This window comes from Parasteatoda tepidariorum, chromosome 1 (genome assembly GCF_982258835.1).
Source record: "Parasteatoda tepidariorum strain Cologne lab strain chromosome 1, Ptep-v5.0, whole genome shotgun sequence".
Taxonomy (NCBI): domain Eukaryota; kingdom Metazoa; phylum Arthropoda; class Arachnida; order Araneae; family Theridiidae; genus Parasteatoda; species Parasteatoda tepidariorum.
This window is the reverse complement of record NC_141755.1, coordinates 75,656,776-75,679,567: the sequence shown is the minus strand read 5'-3', so window position 1 is coordinate 75,679,567 and position 22,792 is coordinate 75,656,776. Positions and strand designations below refer to the sequence as shown.

General features: G+C 27.4%; 1 protein-coding gene across 3 annotated transcripts; it reads left to right on the top strand.

The window, feature by feature from the left end:
• The first annotated feature begins 7,201 nt into the window (after positions 1-7,201).
• LOC107456615 (3'-5' RNA nuclease TATDN2) lies at positions 7,202-21,597 on the top strand. Of its 3 annotated transcripts, none has more exons than XM_087166991.1 (8): positions 7,202-7,341; positions 10,177-10,232; positions 12,548-12,627; positions 13,928-14,167; positions 15,755-15,924; positions 17,782-17,911; positions 18,708-18,920; positions 19,525-21,597. In XM_087166991.1, exons 2-8 carry the CDS (start codon positions 10,181-10,183, stop codon positions 19,660-19,662), a joined length of 1,023 nt encoding a protein of 340 aa, XP_087023117.1. In that variant the 5' UTR covers positions 7,202-7,341; positions 10,177-10,180; the 3' UTR covers positions 19,663-21,597. The 3 variants fall into 3 exon arrangements, with proteins under 3 accessions (XP_087023117.1, XP_087023118.1, XP_087023116.1); XM_087166992.1 differs by having other exon boundaries at positions 7,335-7,417; positions 19,525-19,841; XM_087166990.1 differs by lacking the exon at positions 7,202-7,341 and adding an exon at positions 7,412-7,430 and having other exon boundaries at positions 19,525-19,821.
• Positions 21,598-22,792: the final 1,195 nt, after the last annotated feature.

Genomic DNA, 22,792 nt, shown 5'->3' with positions numbered 1-22,792 from the left:
TGTTCTCTTTTTAAATAGTTTTAATCCTGTCATAAAAGTCACTATTTCAAATATATTGTATATATATCACATTTTAAGGATATTTAATTTCTTATAAGGTGACTAATTCTCGCATATATATGCGTTATTGCGTTTCACCTGAAGAAAAATATTACATTCAACATGAAAAAAGAAAAATTATTCGTCTATTATAATAAAAAAAATTATTCGACGAAACCTTGACTGTTTTTTGTGAAAAATACTTAATATTAATAACTGTAAAGTTGAATTAATTTTCAAACTAATTTATTCATTATTAGAAAATATTATTGTTTTTATTAATGAATTAATTCGTTTTATTGCGTACTTTTATTTTTTTTTAGGAACAATGTATTTCAATTGTTATCGGTAAATATTATTCATTATTATTAATTATTCGAGTAATTAATCAAATATTAAGTTGCAGTTAATTTACAAAAAATTTCTAATTTATAAATCTCATTAATTTATAAATATTTTATAAATCTCAGGAGATATTAGCGATTTGAAAATCATTTTAAGTTGACGAATTATCCTCCTTCGTTATTAGGCTTGATGCTGCCATCTATTAAAAGAAAGAAATTCTAACAATATGAAAATGATAATAATATTAAGTCGATGAAAAATTTGTAAAATCTGGAGAAAAAAATCCCTTAGGATAGTTATTGCAAAAATCCCAACCTTATTAAGAATTTTTTCCACATAATACTAAAATCAGTATCAATAAATTTTTGTTTAAATTCTGATAAATGTTAAAAGTAAAATTTGAAAATAATTACTAATGTATTTCGTTCAACCTCTTTTCTAATACCTAAGTAAAGATAATTGAAAAATCGAATTTTATAAATGATTGAAGGATTGATTGGATCGGAAGTGATTGAAGGAATATCTTGTGTGAATAAAAATCTCTAAAGCGGATAAGAAAACCTGCAATTCTAGGAATACGTCTACTTCCCCCCCCCCCATCCCATCCTCATGGGGGAGAAGAAAGGATGTTAATGGTCTTCCCCTTCTGGATTCAAAAAATCTAAAACTTTTAAGGAACATATGAATGAATCTAAATTAATGAAACTTATTTATTTAAAGAAACTTATAATTGCATAATCTACCTAAAAGAAAGATATTACAAAATCACACAAAAAATGCAACTATTAAATTTGAACTAATTTTAAACACATTTTACCTTGAAAGAAAAATCGCCTGTGTTGATTGTCAAAAAAAAATAATTAATTTTTAAGTGTTCTAGGAAACTGCAAACTAAAAAAATAACAAATAAAAATAAAAATAAAAACTTTTTAAAAAAAGTTTTTGAAAAATTTAAACAAAATTTTTTTAAAGAAAGATATCCATGCAAAATATCCATGTCCCGGTAACCAATTAAACAGAAAATTGGAAGATTACTGTAGTCAGCAATTGCTTTATTTTTATGAATCTTGTACCTTATACCATCTATTTCTGGACAAATTATTATATTAATTTGGATCATTCGTGCTCTTTATATTCTAAGAATTTAACGAAACTAGACAAACAATATTTTTAAACACGCTTCGCCTATATAACCATTTTACTAACTAGTAGAACCCATTTTTGTCAAGATTAAGATTTCGATTCTACTTAATTTTATTTATATTGTCCTTATTTTACATATTTATAAAGAAAGTAAGAGCATGAGAAAATCCTTCATTTTATATCTTCTTTTAGCGATGAAGAATTTAAAAATCATTATTTACATTCACTTTCCGGAATAGATTTCTGCGTAACAACCCTTAATCAATATATTGCATAATCTTCACAAAATTACCATAAAATACGGGTACAAAATTCTAGTTTAGTCGCAAAATTATAAATAGTCACAAAAATAATTCCTGACTGCTAAATATATTAGTTTGGAGTAATTGTCCTGCAATTTCAAACTTGAAAGTAGAAGATAATGTTAATAGTAAAGAAACGCTGTAGTAAATTGTATATTCAAACATACTATTAGTATTTTGTGCATTTTACAATGCTTATCATGAGAGATATCTGTGGGAATTTTTTTCAAATAAATAATGCCTGTACATTTCGTCCCCCAATCGATCACTCAAGCTTTTATCTCACTTCTTCATTCAGTGTACTTGTCATGCAGCTATGATAAAGTCAAATGGGGTTCTGATAATACCACCCATGAAATATTTTACAGAGGAATGTAAAGGTGCACACCTGGGAACTTTATTACTCCGGATATTATGTTTGTGATAATTTTACAATATGCTGATGCATAGAATGAGTGAAAAAAGCAATAAAAAAGCAACATATAAAATTTAAAGCTAGTTTACTCAAATTTGCCAAATATGGTAATCGAAAAACACAAAATAATTATTAAAAAAATGTTACAAACTCAATAACTTTTGACTCAATGATATAATTTTCTCGTATAGATATAACTAGGGCCCTATAAATTATGCGGAAATTTTTTAAAAATTATGCGGCTAGGATGCGGCGATTTTTAAAAATTATGCGGCAAGGATGCGGTGTCTTTTAAAAATTATGCATATCGGTTGCGAATGACCCAGAAAACAATTGAAACTGAAAAAAAAATCTCTTAAAAAAGTTCAACTTTCTTTCCTGTTTTAATAAATAAAAAAATTTCAATGAATACAGTAAATATTTCAACTAAATTACCTTCTTATGCATTGTACATCCATTTTCTACATCAGAACAATTATTAAAGTTTATTAAAATGGAGAGAAGTTAGTCCAGAAGCTGCGTTTTCTTTCAAACTCTGTCTTTGTTTTGTAAAAATTTGGCCGAAGCAGGATACTGCTCTTTCACAATCTACTGAATTAGGAAGCACTGAGAGCACTTGTCTTGCCTTTTTTGTAAGTTCTGGAAATCTCTCTGAGACTACCTCTGAATTCCAGAATCTAATTATGTCCTGGTTTGAACATTCTTTTACATATTCTTTGTAAGCAGCATACTCGAGTTTTATATCTTGACCACTCATTCCTGGAATATTCTTGAATACATCGTCGTCTTCAATATTGAGGTTGACTATTTGTTCTGGATCGAAAACTCGAGCAGTTTTCATGAAGTTTAATGCAGGTTGACTAAACTTGGGCCCGCGTTTTTTGAATACGTCTAGTTCTGGAGAGTAGTAAGTATTCAACTTTGCAATTGTTTTGTGAAACACTTCTTGAAGAAATACGTTGCGCGAATCTTTTCGTGAGTATGATGCCTGAGAATTACATCGAAGTTTAGACCGCAGATCAAAAATCTTATTGTAAGCTTTATGAATAGATACACCACATGTTTCGAAAAAGAGAAGAGTATCCATTAATAACTGAGCGTGTTCTGCAATGAATTGAAAATCTTTGCAAACGTACTTGCTTTCCACCAAAACTTTGCACTGATTGAGACAAGCAGTGTCAGGAGTAAGGTTTATTTCACTGCTAAAAAATTCTATGTAAACATTACAATATTCAGCATGATATTGCACTGATTTAAACCAAGAATTCCACCGTGTCTTTATTGGTACTGGACAAAGTTTAGCTTTCTTATTGTTATCCGTTAAAAACTTTAAATAGCGGCGCTTTCTTGCAGGACAATGCTTGAACAATTTCTTAAAGTTTCCTGAGAATTTGTCAACATCTGAAAAATGTTCACGCCACTGATCAGAAGCTAAATTAAGAATGTGAGCATTGCAGGTCATGTGCACTGAATTGGGCAGTAGAGTACGCAACACTTCCTTGTATGCCCGAGTCATGTAAGTTGCGTTATCTGTTAAGATTGCTGAAACTTTGTTGAAATCAATCTCCATATTTGTCAAGCACTGCACTACGGCTTGAGAAACTGTAGTCGATTGTACAGCTTCAAGATGAATGCTATCAAGAAGATAAGGATGCATCATTGCAGTATCTGTAAATTGCGGGACAGCTAAAATATGTAAAACATAATTGTCTTTATCATCACTGCCTTCATCGAAGCCGATGCAGAGTGAATCAGTAGTACGAAGAATTTCTTTCAATTCATTCTTCTTTACTTCAAATACTTTTGGTAAATAATTTTGGCGAAGAGAATTAGCACAAGGTAAAGCACCTGCACCCGAAATATTTTTCGTCAGAAAATCTCTCATTTTGGGGTGATCCAGTTTTTCAATCGGAATATTAGCACTCGTAAATGCGTCAACAATTTCAAAGTTTAAAAGATTGCGCATTTCAGCACATTCGGTTTTTCTCTTGAACATTGATGACACGGTTGCTTGTTTTTTTTTCTGCACTTCGCTGTCCTCTTGTTCATTTTTTCTTTTATTTGTTATGTGACGATTACTATCCAAATGCTTATCGATAACACACTTTCTTGTGTGATCCACGGCAATATTACACGAGGTACAGAACATTATTCCATCCGAAGCGTGAAAAATACTCTGATATTGCTTACATCTATCCTGTGCAGAAATATGGATGGCATTTTTTTTAATTTTAGATAGAGACATGTTTACAGTGACTATTTGTGTGGAAATGAGTTAAACTAATTTCAAATCAATAAATGAAAAGATTCGCATGCATACTCGAAGAATGAATAAAGCGGAATGCATGGCCCTCAAGCAATATCTTGTGGAGTTCCAGGAACTACAAAGAAAAGAGGTGGGACTGGAGTTTGGGGGAGGGTCATTCTTCCCCAACTTTTTAGCTCTGTGGTCTATACCATAGAGGTGACCTCTATTGTCTATACACCGCGAAAGCTGTTCAACCAGCTTCCTATTGAAGATAATGGCGACTGATAAGAAGCTATGTGCCGGGGGGGGGATTCTTGGAAAGAACTGACCACCTGACCAAAAAGATTCTTGGAATTGAAAAAGAAGATATATTTCAATTGAAAAAAAACCCTTAAGGAGAAATTTATCTGGTAAACGAATACATTTTGCTGAAAAGTAAAAATTATACAGATATGCTGCAATTACGCGGAAAATTGTAAATTATGCGGGTTTCCGCATCCTCCGCATCTTCGCATAATTTATAGGGCCCTAGATATAACTTACTAAAATTATATTACTTACAAAATCAGACACGAGATATGTGCTATAATCAAAATACTATATATTTTTACAAAGTGTTTATTCGTCAATATTTGGTATCTCAGATATTCAAAATTTAATGAACACGATCTTTAATATTTAGGCCCTTATTCTTTAATATTAAATATTTAGGTCCTTATTCTTTAATATTTAATATTTAGGCCCACTACGTCATAATCAAAAAATCAATCGAATTTTCGTCACAAGCCCTTAAGTTTATTTTTATTTATTTATTTAATACAACCGCGAATGATTTTTCTCCCTTTTTCTCAAAAATGATTACACATCAAGAATAGTTGTTGATAATTAGTTTTTAATGTTTTCAGTATCATAGAAAAATTTTGACTTTTGAATTAAGGACCACTAGATATCGAATAGTAACCATTTTAAACTATTTAGTTTTATATCACAAAATTAAAAACATTTGGTAAAATGAAAATTACGCATTAAAAAAAGCTAATTGCTAAAAATAATACTTTTCAATAGCAGCTGCTCAGAAATTTTTGTATAATTTTATTTTATATTTTGTTGTGTAAAATACACATAGTAAAGCAGGGTTAATTTTTGCTTTTTTTAATAAGTTTATACCTACATGTTTACACATAGAAAAAAGGAATTGACAACGAAAATTAATAAGTTTTATTTACCGCGCATACGCTGGCAAGTACATAATGCCCATATAATAAGAAAAAGAAATAAAGAGAACAAGAAAAAACATTTTTTTAATAACAGAAAGAAAAAACAAACTCATTCAAACATTTTCTTTCACTATATCTTTGCTATTCAAAGCAATGCTATTAAATGGAAGGCAACTCAAGTGAGAAAAGTGTTTAATGTCTATCAGCCTGAGGGCCTACTGATTTAGGCTGAATAAGTTGTGCGTTTCATCGCACAAACGTAAAAAAAAAAAAAAAAATGGTGCTTCATCATAGGCAAAAAATGTGTCGTCTCTTTTTGCGAAAAATGAAATAGCTAATTTCTAAAAAGAAAAAAAATCAATAAATAAGTAAATTAGAAATAAAAAATTAAAATATTAACCCTCATCAAATGTCTGTACTCTTTTTTTTAATCTTGAAATAACATTTTAGAAATAGACATTGCTAAAAAGAAATAGTATTAGTAGTTACTCAGGAATTATTTGAAAGCTTTATTTCAAATTTCACATTTTGTGTCATATAAAATACGTTTAGTTTAAAATGTTTTACTTTAATATTGGAATAAAATTGTCATACTTTATAGCTTAAAACTTTTTAAATATTTCGAAGTAATTATTAAACTAAATATTATATTACAGTTTACGCAGTTTTTTGAGGTAGTCATTTTGTTAAGTTAATAAATCTTATTTAATTACAAGTATTTTTAATATGGTACATACATTAAAGGTTTAGAAAAGTATGTAAAAGCTTTTAATATTTCTCATAAATTTTTGACTGTCATTCAGTGCTTTTTCTAGATTTTGAAATTTCGTTTCATACGAGCATTGTCATTAGAACACAGTGTTCTTCTGCTTTTAGAATTACATCATGATTTTTAATTATTGTAAACAAAGTGTTTTTCAGGATCTCGAATAATTTAGCAGGTTGTGAGTTTGATCTTATTCTACTCATTTCTTTTAAAATTTCTTTATTCAAAGCTCTAAACATTTAGCAATACGGGACGCAGCTATTTTACCGAATTCTTTTGTTAAATTTTGTAACACCTGTTTAAGAAAATTCAGTTTGAAGGAAAAATTGACTACAATTTGACTCCTAATGCAATCCTAGTTCCTAATTTGTTAATGCAATCACAAATTTAAAAAATAAAATAATAATAATACAACCACAGGGGATGGTTGTATTATCACTTGCAATCTTTGCTCTGTGTTTAACTCCTTGGTTTTAAATTCCAAAATCAAAACTTTTGATACAATATTTTCCCCCCTAACATTACAGTAAATAAATTTTAATGTTTTTACCCTTAGCGGTTTAATAACTTTTTAAAAATAGAACACAAATGTCGTCATATCGCATTAGCGAAAATGAGCCATAAGAAATTCTCATGTAAATGAGGTGGAGGTTACAAGCGATATTTAAATACCTTCATCCTTTGATTAACTGCGTCTTTCGTGTTCAGAAGCAGTTTAAACGGTTTGCATCAGACACGTTTTTATTATCTAAGTGATCTTAGTAAAATCGAATTACTTCAGTTCGAAAAGCTCGTTAATGTTTACACGTTTTGTTTAGTAGATTGATCAAATTATTTGATTTTATCAACGAGTTGCTTAAATCAAGGTATGTTTCAAATATAAATATAGATTTTTCTTTCAATTAAAGCTGCGATTGAAAATTCTTATTAATTGCTGATTAGGTTTCAATCTTCTGTAATTAATAATCTATTTAGGATTACCCCTTAAATAAAAATCAAAATTATGAAAACTGATGATTTAATTTATCTCATCAATAATTCTATAAAGATTATTTATTTTATTGTATTTCTGGTTAAAGAATCCAAACAATTACTGATCGCGTTTTAAATCTCTGTATATAATAGTCCATTTAAATTATTCTGAATCTCCATTAAATTTATAATCATGAATATTTGTAATTTATATTACTTTATGTGTGAAGTATTTTGTTTTATTTATCATCTAGAGATTTTAGTTGAAAATTTTACTATGTTTTTTTATCAAATAATTTTATTATTGTTAAACAATAAGAATTTAGACTGATATTAGTATGAAAAATGAGTCATTGTAAAACCTAACTCTTCAAAGGCAGTTACAGATGTGATTAAAATACTTTTTTCTGTATTAACCCAATGTTTTCGAAATTTATTTAAAATATAAAGATTAATAGCGATAAAAGAAATAGATAGAAATTTTGTATGAATATGTCAATGCTAAGCATGTTTTAATATGATGCACATCCAATCAATGATCCTAAATCTTTAAAAAGTACTATTTTATAATGAAAGTAAATTTTTAAATTGGTAGATATCTAGCTTAATGGAAGCATTTTTTGAAAGAGTAGAATATATCTTTTGAATAGATTTACTTATACATTTTTAGAATATTAAAATTTAAATATTCTTTTTATTTAAGAAATTCTGGACAAATTTTGAACGATTGAAACTTTTTCACTGTTTGTAAAAATTGATTTAAAATATAGATTTAGATTGATATAAATATATGTTCTTCTAATGTTTCTTATTTACCTATTTTGCTCTTTAATCTGTTAGGCTCTTTAATTAAATCTGTTACACTCCTTAATTTAAACTGTTACACTCCAAATATCCTTATATCTTTGCATGCCAGTATTTTCTGGTTGAGTGGGAAAAAATTACTTACAATTGTATAACTCTCTAGTTCCTTAAACTCTCTCGGATTGATCAATTTATTGTGCTTACTAAATTAAATTGTCTAGTAGATGCGGACTTCACAAATTCCCAATCTTTGAGAGAGATGAAAACACACAGTCACACCAGTTCTCTAAATTTCACTCCTGTCAAAGAGAATTTTTTAAAAATCTGCTGAACATCTATTAATTTCTTGCTTGTGTTTACCTTTAATGAATTTAAATCAATAATTCTTGATAAAAATTGAATATTGAGGTGGGCTTTTCAAGAATTTTTACTATTGATTGGGACATATACCCTTCCCTGACCCCCGTGGCAGAATTTTTTGGGGCTTTCTGCAATGTACCTCTCTAATACTAATATTTTTCTGCAAGTACAGTAGGGAACCGATTATCCGGAACGATTGGGACCATCGCTATTCCGGATAACTGATTTTTCCGGTTTTCTGAATTGCTACAAAAAGCCGCTTTTTTATTGTCAAACTCAACTAAAAAAAATATTTGGAAATAATCTTAAAAAGAAGAAAAAACAATGAAGTATTACACTAATGATTATTTCCAAAATGATGGTAAGGTAAACATCTTTCAAAAAAGAAAGAAAAATCCTGAAATCTTATGTAATTTATTTTTAAAAAATGGCGGGAAAATTTATCGAATTTCGTTCCGGTTTTTTGGTTTTCCGGTTTTCTGATTTCCGGATAACGGGTTCTGTACTGTACTTTTAAAAAATCACAAATATGCATGTTACTAAATTAAAGTAACAAAAGCATCAACTTCAAAGAAAAGAAGAAAAAAATTATGCATCAAATGAAATCATTAATTAATTAAATATGTAATATTTTTTTATTCTAATATTATGGGCTATATTCTCCCATTTTGCAGGGGGGAAACACACTAATTATTTCCTTTTTCGCATTTTGTAAATCATCATCTCATTAAAAAAAATTAAAGAATTGTGAAATCTGTAGCAGTAAATCGGACTCTTCAAAAAAGGGTTACTCAGTTGTTGTAATCAATAATATCGTATTAAAAATATCGGATTTTAAAACTATGTGAAAATCAATAGTAATAACAGCATTAAAAAAAATTAGAACAAAATTTTCTTCAGAAGAGAAAACCAAATTTTTTGCTTCATTAATCTTTATTTTTCATTGTTCTCAAATGATCATTTTGAACTATAGAAAAAGCATTTTTTTTCCACTCGGATGCTGGAGAAAGGTATCTTTTGAATATAATTCTGAAGAAAAGATAAAATCTTTCGAAAATTTCTGCAGAACAAAAACACTTAACTTCCCAAACGAAAAATCCTTTTGCAAGAACTCGGTAACATTCTCCGACAATGTTGCCAAGATTCTGCCATGGGGTCCCTGACAATAATGCCCATACTAGTAGGAAGTGCATAGTTGCAGGGGTCTGTCTAAGTTTCTCTGAGAGGTGAAAATTTAGACATAATTTGTGAATATTAAAAATTCAACATAAAAATTTGGATTTATCATTTCTTACAGGATACAAAAATAAAATTTTAAGAAACAGTTTTTTGTGAAACTACCGTTTTTCCTAAAGTTGAATTTGTGAAGGTACCGCTAAACTATAGTAAATTTGGCCTGGACAGACCCCTGAGTTGTTGCATCATTCCAAGAATTCATAATGGATAATTAATTTATAATTATAATAATAATGGATATACTAATTTGTTACAAATAAAACACGCTAAATTTTAGTATTTTGAGTTTATTAGTCTTTATAATTTTGTAAACTGTTTATTTTTTACAGAGTGATGACAGTAAATAAAGTAAACATGCAACCAAGCCCAGTTCTGTTTAAAATTGGTAAGTGTATTCTTTTTTTTTGTAATAGTTTTTGGTATGCATGCATATTATTATTTTTCTTTTTAACTGTTAGGGTTAACAGAAATATGTTTTATATTGTTTTTTTTAAGGTATTGTGACATTTTAGGGATATTTTGAATAGATATTTCAGTGTTATGTAAATATAAGTAATATACTAGATATTACTTTGATGTTCAATTAAATATTCATTGCTTTATTTTTAGAATTGGATCTATTGGAATTTTTTGGAGTTGTAATTGTATTGTAAGCCATCCTTAGAATTATATGAAAGTTGAAGCTAAGCCATTATTATTCACTATTCTTGCCTTATCTTAATTGTATAAGAAGTTACAAATAAGAATTGATTAGCAATGTTATTTGGATTAGTTTTATTTATATAAATAATGCAGACAATTCGTAATGAAGTTATTTAACTGTTAATTCAGGCCTATAAAAATGTTAACTTCAAATTAATAAATGAAATTGTGTACATATATATTTATTCTAAAATTATAGCTTAGCATGCAATTTGGTAACCAGTATAAAAAAAAGTATGCTATCAACAAAATTATTTGTTTATTAGCAATTTTCTCTAGGCTTTGCTTGCTAATAATATAAATGCTTAATAGACCTGCAATTTTTGGGCAGTATTAATATCCTGTCTTTCTTGAGGTACATAAATTTGATATTTTTGCTTCTTTCTTTTATAATAAAGGATTTTCCAATATCTTCAACATTAATGCAATATATCAATATCTATCAAAGATTTAGAACGGTCACATTAACAAAGTTAGGATAATATTCAAGTGGGTTTTCTTCTATTAATTTGCAAAGAAAGAAAATACTATAATTGTTTTACTTAAAATATTCCTGATTTGTTTACTGTTTTAGTTAACTTTGTTTTTGTATTGTATGTATTCTTGTAATTGATTCTCCATTAGATCTTTCTTCTTTGTCAGACAATTAATTTATTGTTAATTAAATTGCTTAATAGTAATTAATTATTCTTAAATTACTTAATAGTAGTAAGTAATTAAGCACATGTTTTTTACATCTTTCTTTCTTTGTATAATTGTTAATTGAAATTTTTTTTTTTTACGTTATTATAATAATGCAGTTATAAATTTATTCTTTTACTAGTACCATCATTTGGGGTAAAAATAACTTAAAAAATCTATAGTAATAATCTTATGTATTAGTCAAACATTAATTAATAATTACAGTGGAACCCCGATTTTATGCTTTCCATTGGACTAGCATTTAAAAACACACAAAGCAGGATAACTTAAAGTTCACATAAAAAAATCCGAGGATATTTATTGAAAATTGACAATTTTAACAATATCTCTCTCAATACTTATTATTGTTGGCAAATTTCCTTTATGGTTTACATTTGAAAATGTTTTAGAGTTTTTATGCTTTCAAACCCTTGATCAGTTTGCGGGTATATACTACAATAATTTTTGCTCTTCTTCATCACTACCATCGGGAGCAGATTTGAAGGAATTGAAAAGTAATGGGATGTGTGTTGCAGTCGATCTAAGCATCATCAACTTCGATATAAACATCTTCAGGCATGCAATTTTATTCTGAAATGCCAATGTTTCCTTTGGATACCAAGATGTAATTTACCCCAAGAGATTTTATTAAACCCATTTGTAATGCATTTTAGTAGACACCAGAACAGTTATTTTTGCTTTTCAAGCATCTTGCAGGTCACCAGAATCAAGAGAAAAAATTATTACCCAACCAGTAGTTTAGTGTAGTATTCTTTAAATGATAGGATAATTCAAAGATTGAAGTTTGCTGGAAAAAATTCCTCTTACAAATTTTGCGATTTAATCTCCCATACTTTCTTTAACCATCCTTCTAGTGCTTTGCCCATTCCACCACCAATCAGATTTTGACTCAAGGGAGAAACCTCCTCTCACAGACAAGAGGACAATAAGATAAAATTGAAAGAATGTCAGAAAAGCTACAAGCAGCTTATAGACAAGTCAAGTTGCTACTTTTTTTAAAAGAAAAGACGATAACGAAAATTTAGAAAAAGTATGGGAGCTTTATAGTGGAAAAAATTATTTTGATCTGCTAGAAAAGCATATACAGCTGGATTTTCTTTAAAATGGTTAGATAAAATTCAAGATAATTTGGTATAGAGAATTTTCATGGACGAGCAGAAAATGACGTAATAAGCGAAATAATATTCAGAACGGACAACGTAAAATTCGGAGTTCCACTGTATTTCAAAATACAGTATTAACTCTCTTTTTTTAATATTTTTTTATGATGAGTAATTGTTTGAAATTCTTTTCCAGCTTGTAGAGGTATTCTCAGTCCTCAAACGAGAACCACACCTTTGAAATGTATCACCAACGGAACAGAATCCGTTCAGGAGGTAAATATTGATTTACTTTTAAGAATATTATGTGTTAGAATTATCTATCAGTCTATTGAAGTTTATTTTCTGGAAAAAAATTCATATAGAGAAGTGAATATTCTACAAAATGTAGCAATTTATTTGTTTCAATCTTTTATAAAATTGTACGCTTCATGACTATATTTCTATTTGCTTTTGGTTATTGTAGTATTTTCACATTGTTCAGTAAATCTTTTTTCAGAATTTACTCGAAACATAGGATTCGACTTGTGTGTTTACAAAGTCAATCAGTTTTAATTTTTTTCATAAATTTTCAATGACATTTTTTTTCTAAAAAGAAGAGGAGAAAAAAATGTAATAAAAATTAATAAAGAAAATTCGAATACTATGAATTGATGCAAAATTATTATAAGCTATTTGTTTCTTACCTCTTTTAGTACAGTTGAACCTGTTTATCTCGAAAACCTCTATATCTCGAAATTTTTAAAATTCCCTATAGTTACTGTCTGAAATAAATGTATTTTCCATGTTTATGTCGATTTTTTTCCTCCAAAACATCCATTTCTTGAATTTCTAATAATAGAGCACAAATGTCAAAACTTTCCTCATTAGCAGAACTCATAGACAGAGATGAATTTCGTGAATCCACAGGAAGTAAGGATGAACAGGTTGGGGGTGTTTCTTGGAATTTCAAACACTATCCCTGCACTTCCTTAACTAGAAAGGAATACAATGATTCTGGCAGTAAGTGAGGGGTTAATGAGTAGTGACCATAAGGGCTTAGCTTTTCAACATAGATAAGAAAGCTAAGAATAGAAATTCATTTTGACCTCAAAATTGCAACCAATGGATCAAATGATAAATAAGAGTTTTAAAGTGAACTATAGAAAACGATCTATGAGGAATTTGCGATCTTTCTAACCTCAAAAGAATTATTGAAACAAATAAGGTTATCAGTCAAAAATCTTATTTATTATCTTCAGTGTTAAATGTATGTTAAAAAACTGTTATGTAAATAGATGTATGTGGTATAATTAATTTAAAGAAATGTCTATATTTTTCTACTAAAAACAAAGCACTTTTAATCAAATTTCTTAATTAAATTTAATTTCTTTATAGTACCTGTATAACTTGAAACCTCTCTATCTCGAATTTTTCACCTTTCCCGTAAGATTCGAGATAAACGGGTTTGACTGTATTACATTTATGTACTTTGTTAAATATAATTTCTTGTTAGTTGTTTCAGTTTCCTTATTTAGTGTTTTATATCTATTTTAATCTTGAATCTAATGTGTGTTAAAATTTCCTTTTAACACAGGATGTGTCTTCAAAGGAAATTGAAGATACACAGAAGATTGTACCTTTGAAGCCTGAGGAAGACCTGTTTTCTAATGTAAAAGACTCTTATTTTGATTCTCATTGTCACTTGGATTTTCTACTAAACAAAGCAGATTTCCAAGGGTCTTTCTCTGATTACAAGATGCAGCATCCAGACGAGTTTCCACCTAACTTTGATGGCTGTATTGCAGTTTTTTGCAATCCTTATTCTTTTAGAAAGGTAAGTTGTCATTTTTTCTTTTATGTTCATCATGTATTTGTTGTGATTCCCAGTCTGCTTTTCTAGAATAATGTTTACAGTTCAAAAAACTGCAAGGCAATTCTGTATATGATTCATTAATATAATCTAAGTTTTTCCAAAAACTCTCCTATTTTGTTTTCATTTAAATTCCTGATGTTCTCCAATAATCTTATGGCATGATCTTTTTGCTTTATTTTCTTGCCTCGAGTCTATAATATTTGACACGGTATAGTACAGTCCTGATTATACGACCCTTGATCATACAGTACATCAATAATACTTCAGCCTTTTCAACAAGCTTCTCTCTTGTTTTTCATGATCATTACAGCTGTTGTGTTTTTGCATCTTGTGCTTTTAAACACTCACTCAGTTCAATCCAGTTACTAGAAAATGACAATTGACAATATGATTATGATTTTTTTTCAGGAGTATTATTATGTCATTTTTATTGTATAATTATTTCTGATGGACACTAATGAGTGTTTTTTAAGCAACTTTATAGTTATTAATTATTTTTACTAATTCTACTCTTAATTTAATACTTATGCAATTAAAATTTTAACTTGAAAAAGTAGCTTTACTATCAAATAGATTTTTTGTCATACTTCTTGTCTTGCATATTTCAGATAATCTCAGATCTGTTGTATAGCCATATCTAACTCTTGTGTCAATAAACTATGTTATATTGAACCAGCTATATTATATCTGGTTTTCTCTAAGATAACCAGATATTTTTAAAAATTTATTTTAAGAAATAATGTATATTTTAATGAAATAATGTAGAATTAATAATAGAGAAAACACATTGCTTAAATGCATATAAACTAAAATAGAGATTAATCATGTTGTTTTAATGTAAATATTTAAAGCTATTTTGAATTATATGTATTTCAGTGCATTTTCTCTCTAATATAAATTGACTAGCAATATTGTTATACATGTATGGCTTATTAGAAATGAAAATTAACTACTTTCAACAAATTTTTATCTTAACTGCGTATCTTTTGGCATGAAAAAAGCCAATTATATGATCTTTTTTATAATCATTAATGAGGTCAATAAATAATAATAAAAAATTTCTAACCTTTAAATAAATTTATAATATCTTAGCATTAGATCTTTAGTTTTTTATTTCATTTACATTCAGCAATTATTACTTTAACATAATTATAACTTTAACACAATTATTTTATAATGTAGATTTAAGATTGTGCTTCTCAGTTTTTTTACAAATTTCGAGAAGAATATTTATCATGGTCACATTCTTTGGGATAAAAAATCATTCACAAAATTTATAATTCCATCATCGAAATCATTCACGTTCCATGATATTTTGTCTACATGAAGTCTATTTCAAAGGAAAATTATTTTTTTGTCACAAAAAAACAAAGTCACATAAACAAAAACAAATTTGTTAAATGGCACAAAATTAATTTGTTTGCTCTTCTAAATGGTCCAAGTAATTAGAAATTGACTGTGCTTATTTTTCTTTTTGTTTTTATATTTTATGACATTTAAATAATTTATACAAGATAATATTAATGGATGTTTCATTTCAAATTTTAGTTTTTCTCTTGGGAAAAACATTTAGAGGACAGCAAAGTTTGGGCCTCATTTGGATGCCATCCGAAGAATGCTTCATTCTATGACGACAGTATTGAACAAGATCTCCGGAGAGCCTTGGGACATCCTAAAGTTCGTGCTTTAGGAGAAATAGGATTGGATTATTCTGACAGGTAAGTTATCTTGAAATACCATTCAATTTTAAATCATACTATAAATTTTCTGGATTTTATAATTATTTTCGTTTATCAAACATTCTTTTTTGTGCTATAATTTTTTTACTTGCAAAATTTAAGATGTAAATTTTATTTTATTTTGTTTTCTTTGTTAAATTTATAATTAAATAATATTTAATGATGAAAGTTATTTTTTGTGCTTTTATTATTATTTATTAATGCAAAAAAGTGTTAGAAAAAATTATACTCTATGAAATTATGTTCAAAGGTTATATTAATTTTTGGGCTATTTATATTTTGAGTATAGAAACTCTAATAACAAAATTAAATCAATTAAATAAAATTGTTGTCATCATGGAAAGAAATAAAATTACTAAAAAAAATTTTAACTCCTAGTCCTAAATGTTTATAGTTTCTAAAACAATGTACCATAATTATCACCCAAAAAAACCCCAACAAAAATTGCTGCTTTTTATTGACTAAAATAGTATATTCTTATTAAGTAATAGTTTTATAACTCAATGTTTAGTTTTAAAACAATATATGAGATTTTCTCACTTGATGCTTTTTAGTAAAACCCTTCTGGTGTGCATTGAAAAAGTTAGAACTCTTTTTTTTTTTTAAATTTAACAAACAGTGTGGATTATTAAATAGTAAATAAGTAGTAGTTGATCTAAGTTGTTCTTTGATTGATTCAACATCTATCATTGATCAATCTAAGTTGATCATTTAGTAAATAAGTAGTAGTTGATCTAATAATCGTAATTAAACTATGAACCTACTTTCATAAAATATGTAAATATTAACTGTTAAATACCAAAAAAATCATAAAAACAAACACTTTAAAAGTGGAATAATAAATTTATAAAGTGATTAAAAATCTGTGTTAGTTAAGTCAAGATTACCATATAATCTAAGAATATTATTACATATTTTCTTTTTGAAATTATGTTTATTTATATAAATTGCTGTTCAATGTTTTGAAATATACTAGAATAAAACGTGTTCTTTTTTTCTTTTTTTTTTAAAACTTACATTACTTGTAAAAGTTTTAAAATTTAACAAATAGTGTAAGAAACAAACAATCTATATAACTCCATAAATTTACTAAATATGTTTAAATAAACAAATGTAGCAAAAAATGTACCATTACAATTTATATTTTTTTCTGATATTTTTATTATTAGATATTTTATTTAAGCTTTACTTATGAAACTTATTTAAGCACTATGACTTTGATTAATTGTCTCTAAGCTAATCATATATTGATAGCTTATAAAAAAATTTTCATTAATTGCATCTCACTTCTCCCGTGTAAGTTTCTCTTTATATACACTAAATGGGATTTTACTCTAAATTTATGCAAAAAGTAGATAAGAGTGAGGCTTACTTTTCGTTTGAAGGGAACCAATTAATGCTACATTTTAGGCAAGCGGGATTTTGTGTTGTTTTCTGTGTTGAGAATTTTTTGAAAGTCTGTTTTAGTAGTTCCATTTTCTGCATTTTCGCTTTTTACTAAGAGTTCTTTTATTTTTTTGTGATTTGGAATTTTGTAAACATTCATTCAATGAACCTAATTTTTTCTGAATTTCCCACTAATCATGTGTTATGCTATAACTATTTAAGTTTGAGCTATGTACAATGTGTCATTCTCAACAGAACAGGGAAAGATGGGTGATTCTCAAAAAGCTAAACTACGTTCATCACATTATCAATTTTATTTTCTCTTAACAGCATATTATAAAGAAAATCATTAACATTTATCGTAAGTTGTTCTTTTTTTATGAATATGTTCAATTATATATTTTTTATATCACTTTATATTTTCTTATGTGTTTGTACTAATTTAAACAGGAGTTACTGCTCACGGGACAAACAACAACAGGTTTTCCGCCGCCAGCTGAAAATTGCAAAAGAGAAGCATCTGCCTCTTGTGCTTCACTGCAGAGAAGCATATGAAGATTGCTATGATATCTTGAAAGAGGTATGTTTGATTTTTGTATCCCATTATTTTTTTATTTAAATGCTTATTTGGCATTTTTTTTTCGTAACGTGAGGATTCACTTTATGTTTAAATGTTAATTTATATCTAAAGTTTCTTATACTCATGAATATAGATATACATTTTATAATGTTAGTCATGGCCTCTTTTACTTTCATATAATAAGGAAAGATATTTGATTAAAAAAATTTATTATTTTTTGTTTTAAGAAAAACTTAAAGCATTTAAATGTTTCAAACAAACAAATACATGTACATGTTATCTTGAGATTTTAAAATTACTTTCAAGAGTTAATAATTTTAAGTTATTAACAGCTGTGAAGCTTTTCAAAAAAAATTTCTGAAAATCTTTGGAAATTTGGGTTTGTCTATAGAGGGGCCTACTCTGATTTAATAAAAATGCGGTTATGTGTATTTTTGAGGAATTTATATAAATTTTTTAACTTGAGTTAAGGATGTTAAAGGAGAATTTTCCATCTGTTGAACTAGAGAGCCAGTGGAGAAAAAAGTAAAAGAGCATATAAGGAAGTAATTGTGAGTGAATTCAACAGATTAAAACTTCTAATTAGACAAAAAAAAGATTTCTCACAGAAATAAAGGTTTATTTTTTTTAGAATACTGAGTTTAGTATTATGTAATTAATATATAATAATGTAATGTAGTAACAATAAAATGTAATTACGATATTGTTTGATTTAACACTAGTTATAATTATTTTTTTGTTAAATAATTTTTGATAAATGCTTTTGTGAATACTATATGTTATTTTCTTTCCTTAGGAGCTTCCAGACAACTATCCAATCCATATGCATTGTTTCTCCGATTCGTGGTGCATAGCTGAGAGATTTTTGAAGGAATTTCCGAATCTTCACATCGGACTAACTAATCTAGTCACCTTTCCTAGTGCTGTTGAAGTGCAAGAGGTTGCAATGAAAGTTCCCCTAGAAAGGCTTTTGCTTGAAACTGATGCCCCTTATTTTGTACCAACCTCAGTAAGTGTCAGAAGTAAAATCAATGCAGTACATTTTAATATTTACTATGCAGTTTTAAATACATTAATTTTTTTAGTGTGCATACCTTTTTAACATTCTGCTTTATGTTGACTATTATGTGCAAAAACTTATCATTCTATTATCTAATTTTAACTTAAGCTCTTGGGCAATTTGTTATTTATAAGTAAAATGAGCAAATTAAATTTAATAAGTAAAATAGTGTCAGCTTTTGAATATTTCATGTGTTGTTTTAAGTTAGTTATTCAGTTCTTTGAATACCCAGCAGCAAATATTGTTCGTGCAATTACTTTTCATAGTGGTAGTGAACTATAGCAGTTATTTATTTATTATTTTTTTTATTAAGAAAATTGATTTTTATAAAGTTTGTGTCAGAACGAAAGATTGTGACCTTTACTCAATCTCTGGCCATTTGTTTAACTTCTTAAATTATTTATATTTTATGGTAGACAGAATTCTTTTCATTCCATATAATGCATTGTAAAACCAGAAAAATTGCTTTCTGAAACTACCGAAATTGTATTTAGAATCTTTTTTTATAGTTGTATCAATTTTTGATGATAATTTATTTTTCATATTTTTTTAGCTCTCCAAGACAGCTAAGTTTGCCCATCCAGGAATGGCTATTTATGTAGCTGAAAAGATTGCTTCACTGAGAGGCATCTCTATCAAAGAAGTTGCTTTTCACACTAGACAGAATGCCAGATGGATTTATAATGTATGAATATGACACAGATATTTAGTTGTTTAAAACCTCAACAAAGCTCTTCAATCCTATAATTCGAGCTGTGTTTTCCAAACTGTGTCCATCTATTTGTAAGGTATGAAGCCTTTGATGGAAGTTATGTAACTGCTGCTAGTTAATCATATACAACCATGCCCACCCGTGATTCCAAACTCTGCTTATATTTGTTCTGTTACATTATGATAAGGCATCCAGTATATTAGTAATGAAGTGTGAAAGTATTTATGTAGAACCAAATTATCACTTTTACTGATGTTAAATTGTTATGTTATAAACATAACATGTTATAAACTTCATAATGTCATATTTATTAAGAATATTTTGCCTCTACATTTTGTTCATTGAAAAAATGTTTGCGAATTGTGTATGTTGTGTGTGTAAATAAAGTGACTATATTTGGTTTCCAGTCAAATTATAATTACCTTTCACTAATACTGAATAATACTATTCATGATCTTTTCTTTTTATTGTAAATATTATAGTGTCTTATCGTGGCTCTGATTCTCGACAAAATGTTTGTACTAATGCTCATAGCCACTGAAATGTAAATAAATTTTAGTTACAGTCAAATTATTGTCTCCTAAGCTTATATAATAATTACTTTATTTGCATTTTAAGCCATTAGTGATTTTTTTTTCTTTGTAATTAAATTTACTTCTTATTGTATGATTATCTATTGACAACATGTTGTATTCATGGCTGATGCATAGTCTTAAAATGAGAATATGTTTTATTTGCACCAAATCATTGTTGCTTGATTTCCATTATTATTAAAGTTGAACAAAAACGTTTGTACCTACAATCATCATCTTGTCACTTTCATATTAGTAGATATTTTTCAAAATTATATTATGTAATGATTCAATATTTTTATTATAATTAATGTATTGCATTAACTTACTTTTATTCTTCACAAATTCTTTGTAAGCTAATGTATAGTCAGTGAAATATAACTGTTTTTTTTTTATTTGATGGAATTTGTCTGGAAAGTCATATTTATTTTTTTATTTTATCAATTTAAAATTCTAGCTGAAGCAAGCCAGGCATTGGCAAATTTTTTTTATTCCGCAATGAGAACAGAAAAATCAGGAGTATTTCTTTCCTTTCCGATAAACAAGAAAAGTATCTTTGGAATATAATTCTGCAGAAAAAAATTATTTTCTTTCGCATTTTTGCCAACTATTTTAGTGCTTCAACTCTTTCTTTACTCTGTTTTTTAAATTTAAAATCTATAAATATGAAAATGCAGAGTATAACAGTTTTGGTTATACCTATCATTTCAATTAATGTTATTATAATGCTTTTTTGTTATGTTTTTTTTTTCGGAGAAAATAGTAACTTCATTAAGTCATGAAAAATTCTTGGAAATAGTAATTTAAAGTCATGAATTTGAAAATCTTAAATGTAGCAGATACCCTGGTTATAATATGTTGCAGTTTAACACATGTTTTTTTATTGTGAATATTTTCACTTCTAAACGTTATTTATTGACAACATGTTGTATTCATGGCTATTACATTGTCTACAAAATGTAAAATAGTTTTTTTTCTGTAAAATCATCATCACTTGTACCTATGTGAAATAATGATATTTATGTTCTTGAGTCATCATCTTGTCATTTTTATTTATGTAGACTTTTTTAAAGCAAGTTATTTAATTGATTTGGTTATTTATTAGAATTAGTTGTTATTTATTACAATTTTTACATGTTTTAAATATTCCTGTTTTGCCAACTTTTTGATTGTATTATTTGAGTCTCTTATTTTAAAATTGTTTATATCTTAATGAAATGTATTAAAAATATAATATATTTGATTATTCTGTTGTATTTAAATGTTATTTTGCAAAGTATTTTTGTACATAATATTTAGTATCATGTATTTCTTAATAAATATATATGTTTTTTATGTTAAATATGTTTGGTTTCTTAGATTATTCGTTTTTGTTATCAGTAATTTTCTTTAGTGGTCACTTCTAAACAACAGAAGTTAACTATCTGAGGAAATTCATTGTTAGAGCTATGATTTTCTTACCTTTTTCATTCGATTCGGAAAGTATTATTTGCCTTACACCAAACACACTAATTTGCTTCTTGCCAAAGCTGTAGATATAATAATTCCATCTGGCTGTTGCTGTATATGATAGCTGATGATTGTATATGAGTTGCTGTATATGATTTCATTTAATTTTAATACTTTTATAGTGATTTAGTATAAAGTAATTAATTTGATAAAATTTTATTATAATAAAAAATTTAAACATTTTTTTATCAAGACAGAAAAAAAACTTAAGACTACGTAATGATAAGAATAAAGTTATAATTAGTAAAGGTACTGTTCTTCATCAACCAGTGTGGCAAATGTATATGATACTTTCTACATATTCGTCAAAATGCAGAAGTTAAAGATATTAATGTAGACATGTTGAGGGTTTAAAAGAAACTGACAAATACTTAGTATTTTGACAGAAAGTAAAGTAGAATGAATTAAAAAAGGCAAATGAGTTCTAGTTTACACATGTTATTTGATCTTTTAATTTACTTTAGTTATTTGACTGTTAAAAAGGATCTAAATTCTGTAAAAGTCATAATATTTTAATGCTTAAATTGTCATAAAATTGATGAAATAATATTTTTTTCTTTCTACTTAGCAAAGAAAAGCTAAGTGAGCTGTAATTTAGGCAGAAATGGACTCCTTAACTTAAAAGCCGAGATAAATGTTTAGTTGGGGTTAGGGGGAAAGTTCATGTAAGCAAACAGATATTATTTATTTTCTAATTTATGCTTATTAATTTACGCAGTAACATATAGTTTAAAGTTCTATTTTAGTAATGCTTAATAATTAATGCAGGAGGAAGATGCAGTTTATCAATGAAGATCAGACAGAAATATGTTGCTCATTGATTCTATTTAATATTTTTTTTCAACTCTGCTATACTACTTCTAATTTTACCATGCATTTTTTTCTTCTTTTTCCAACTTTTTATTTTTAGACATTTTACAAGTTTAAGTTAGAATAGAGGACTTAAAACTGTTTTATCTCAAAACCCTTAAACTTATAAAATTGTATGTAGTCTAATTCTACAAGTTAATTCTTCCAGGTGTAATTTC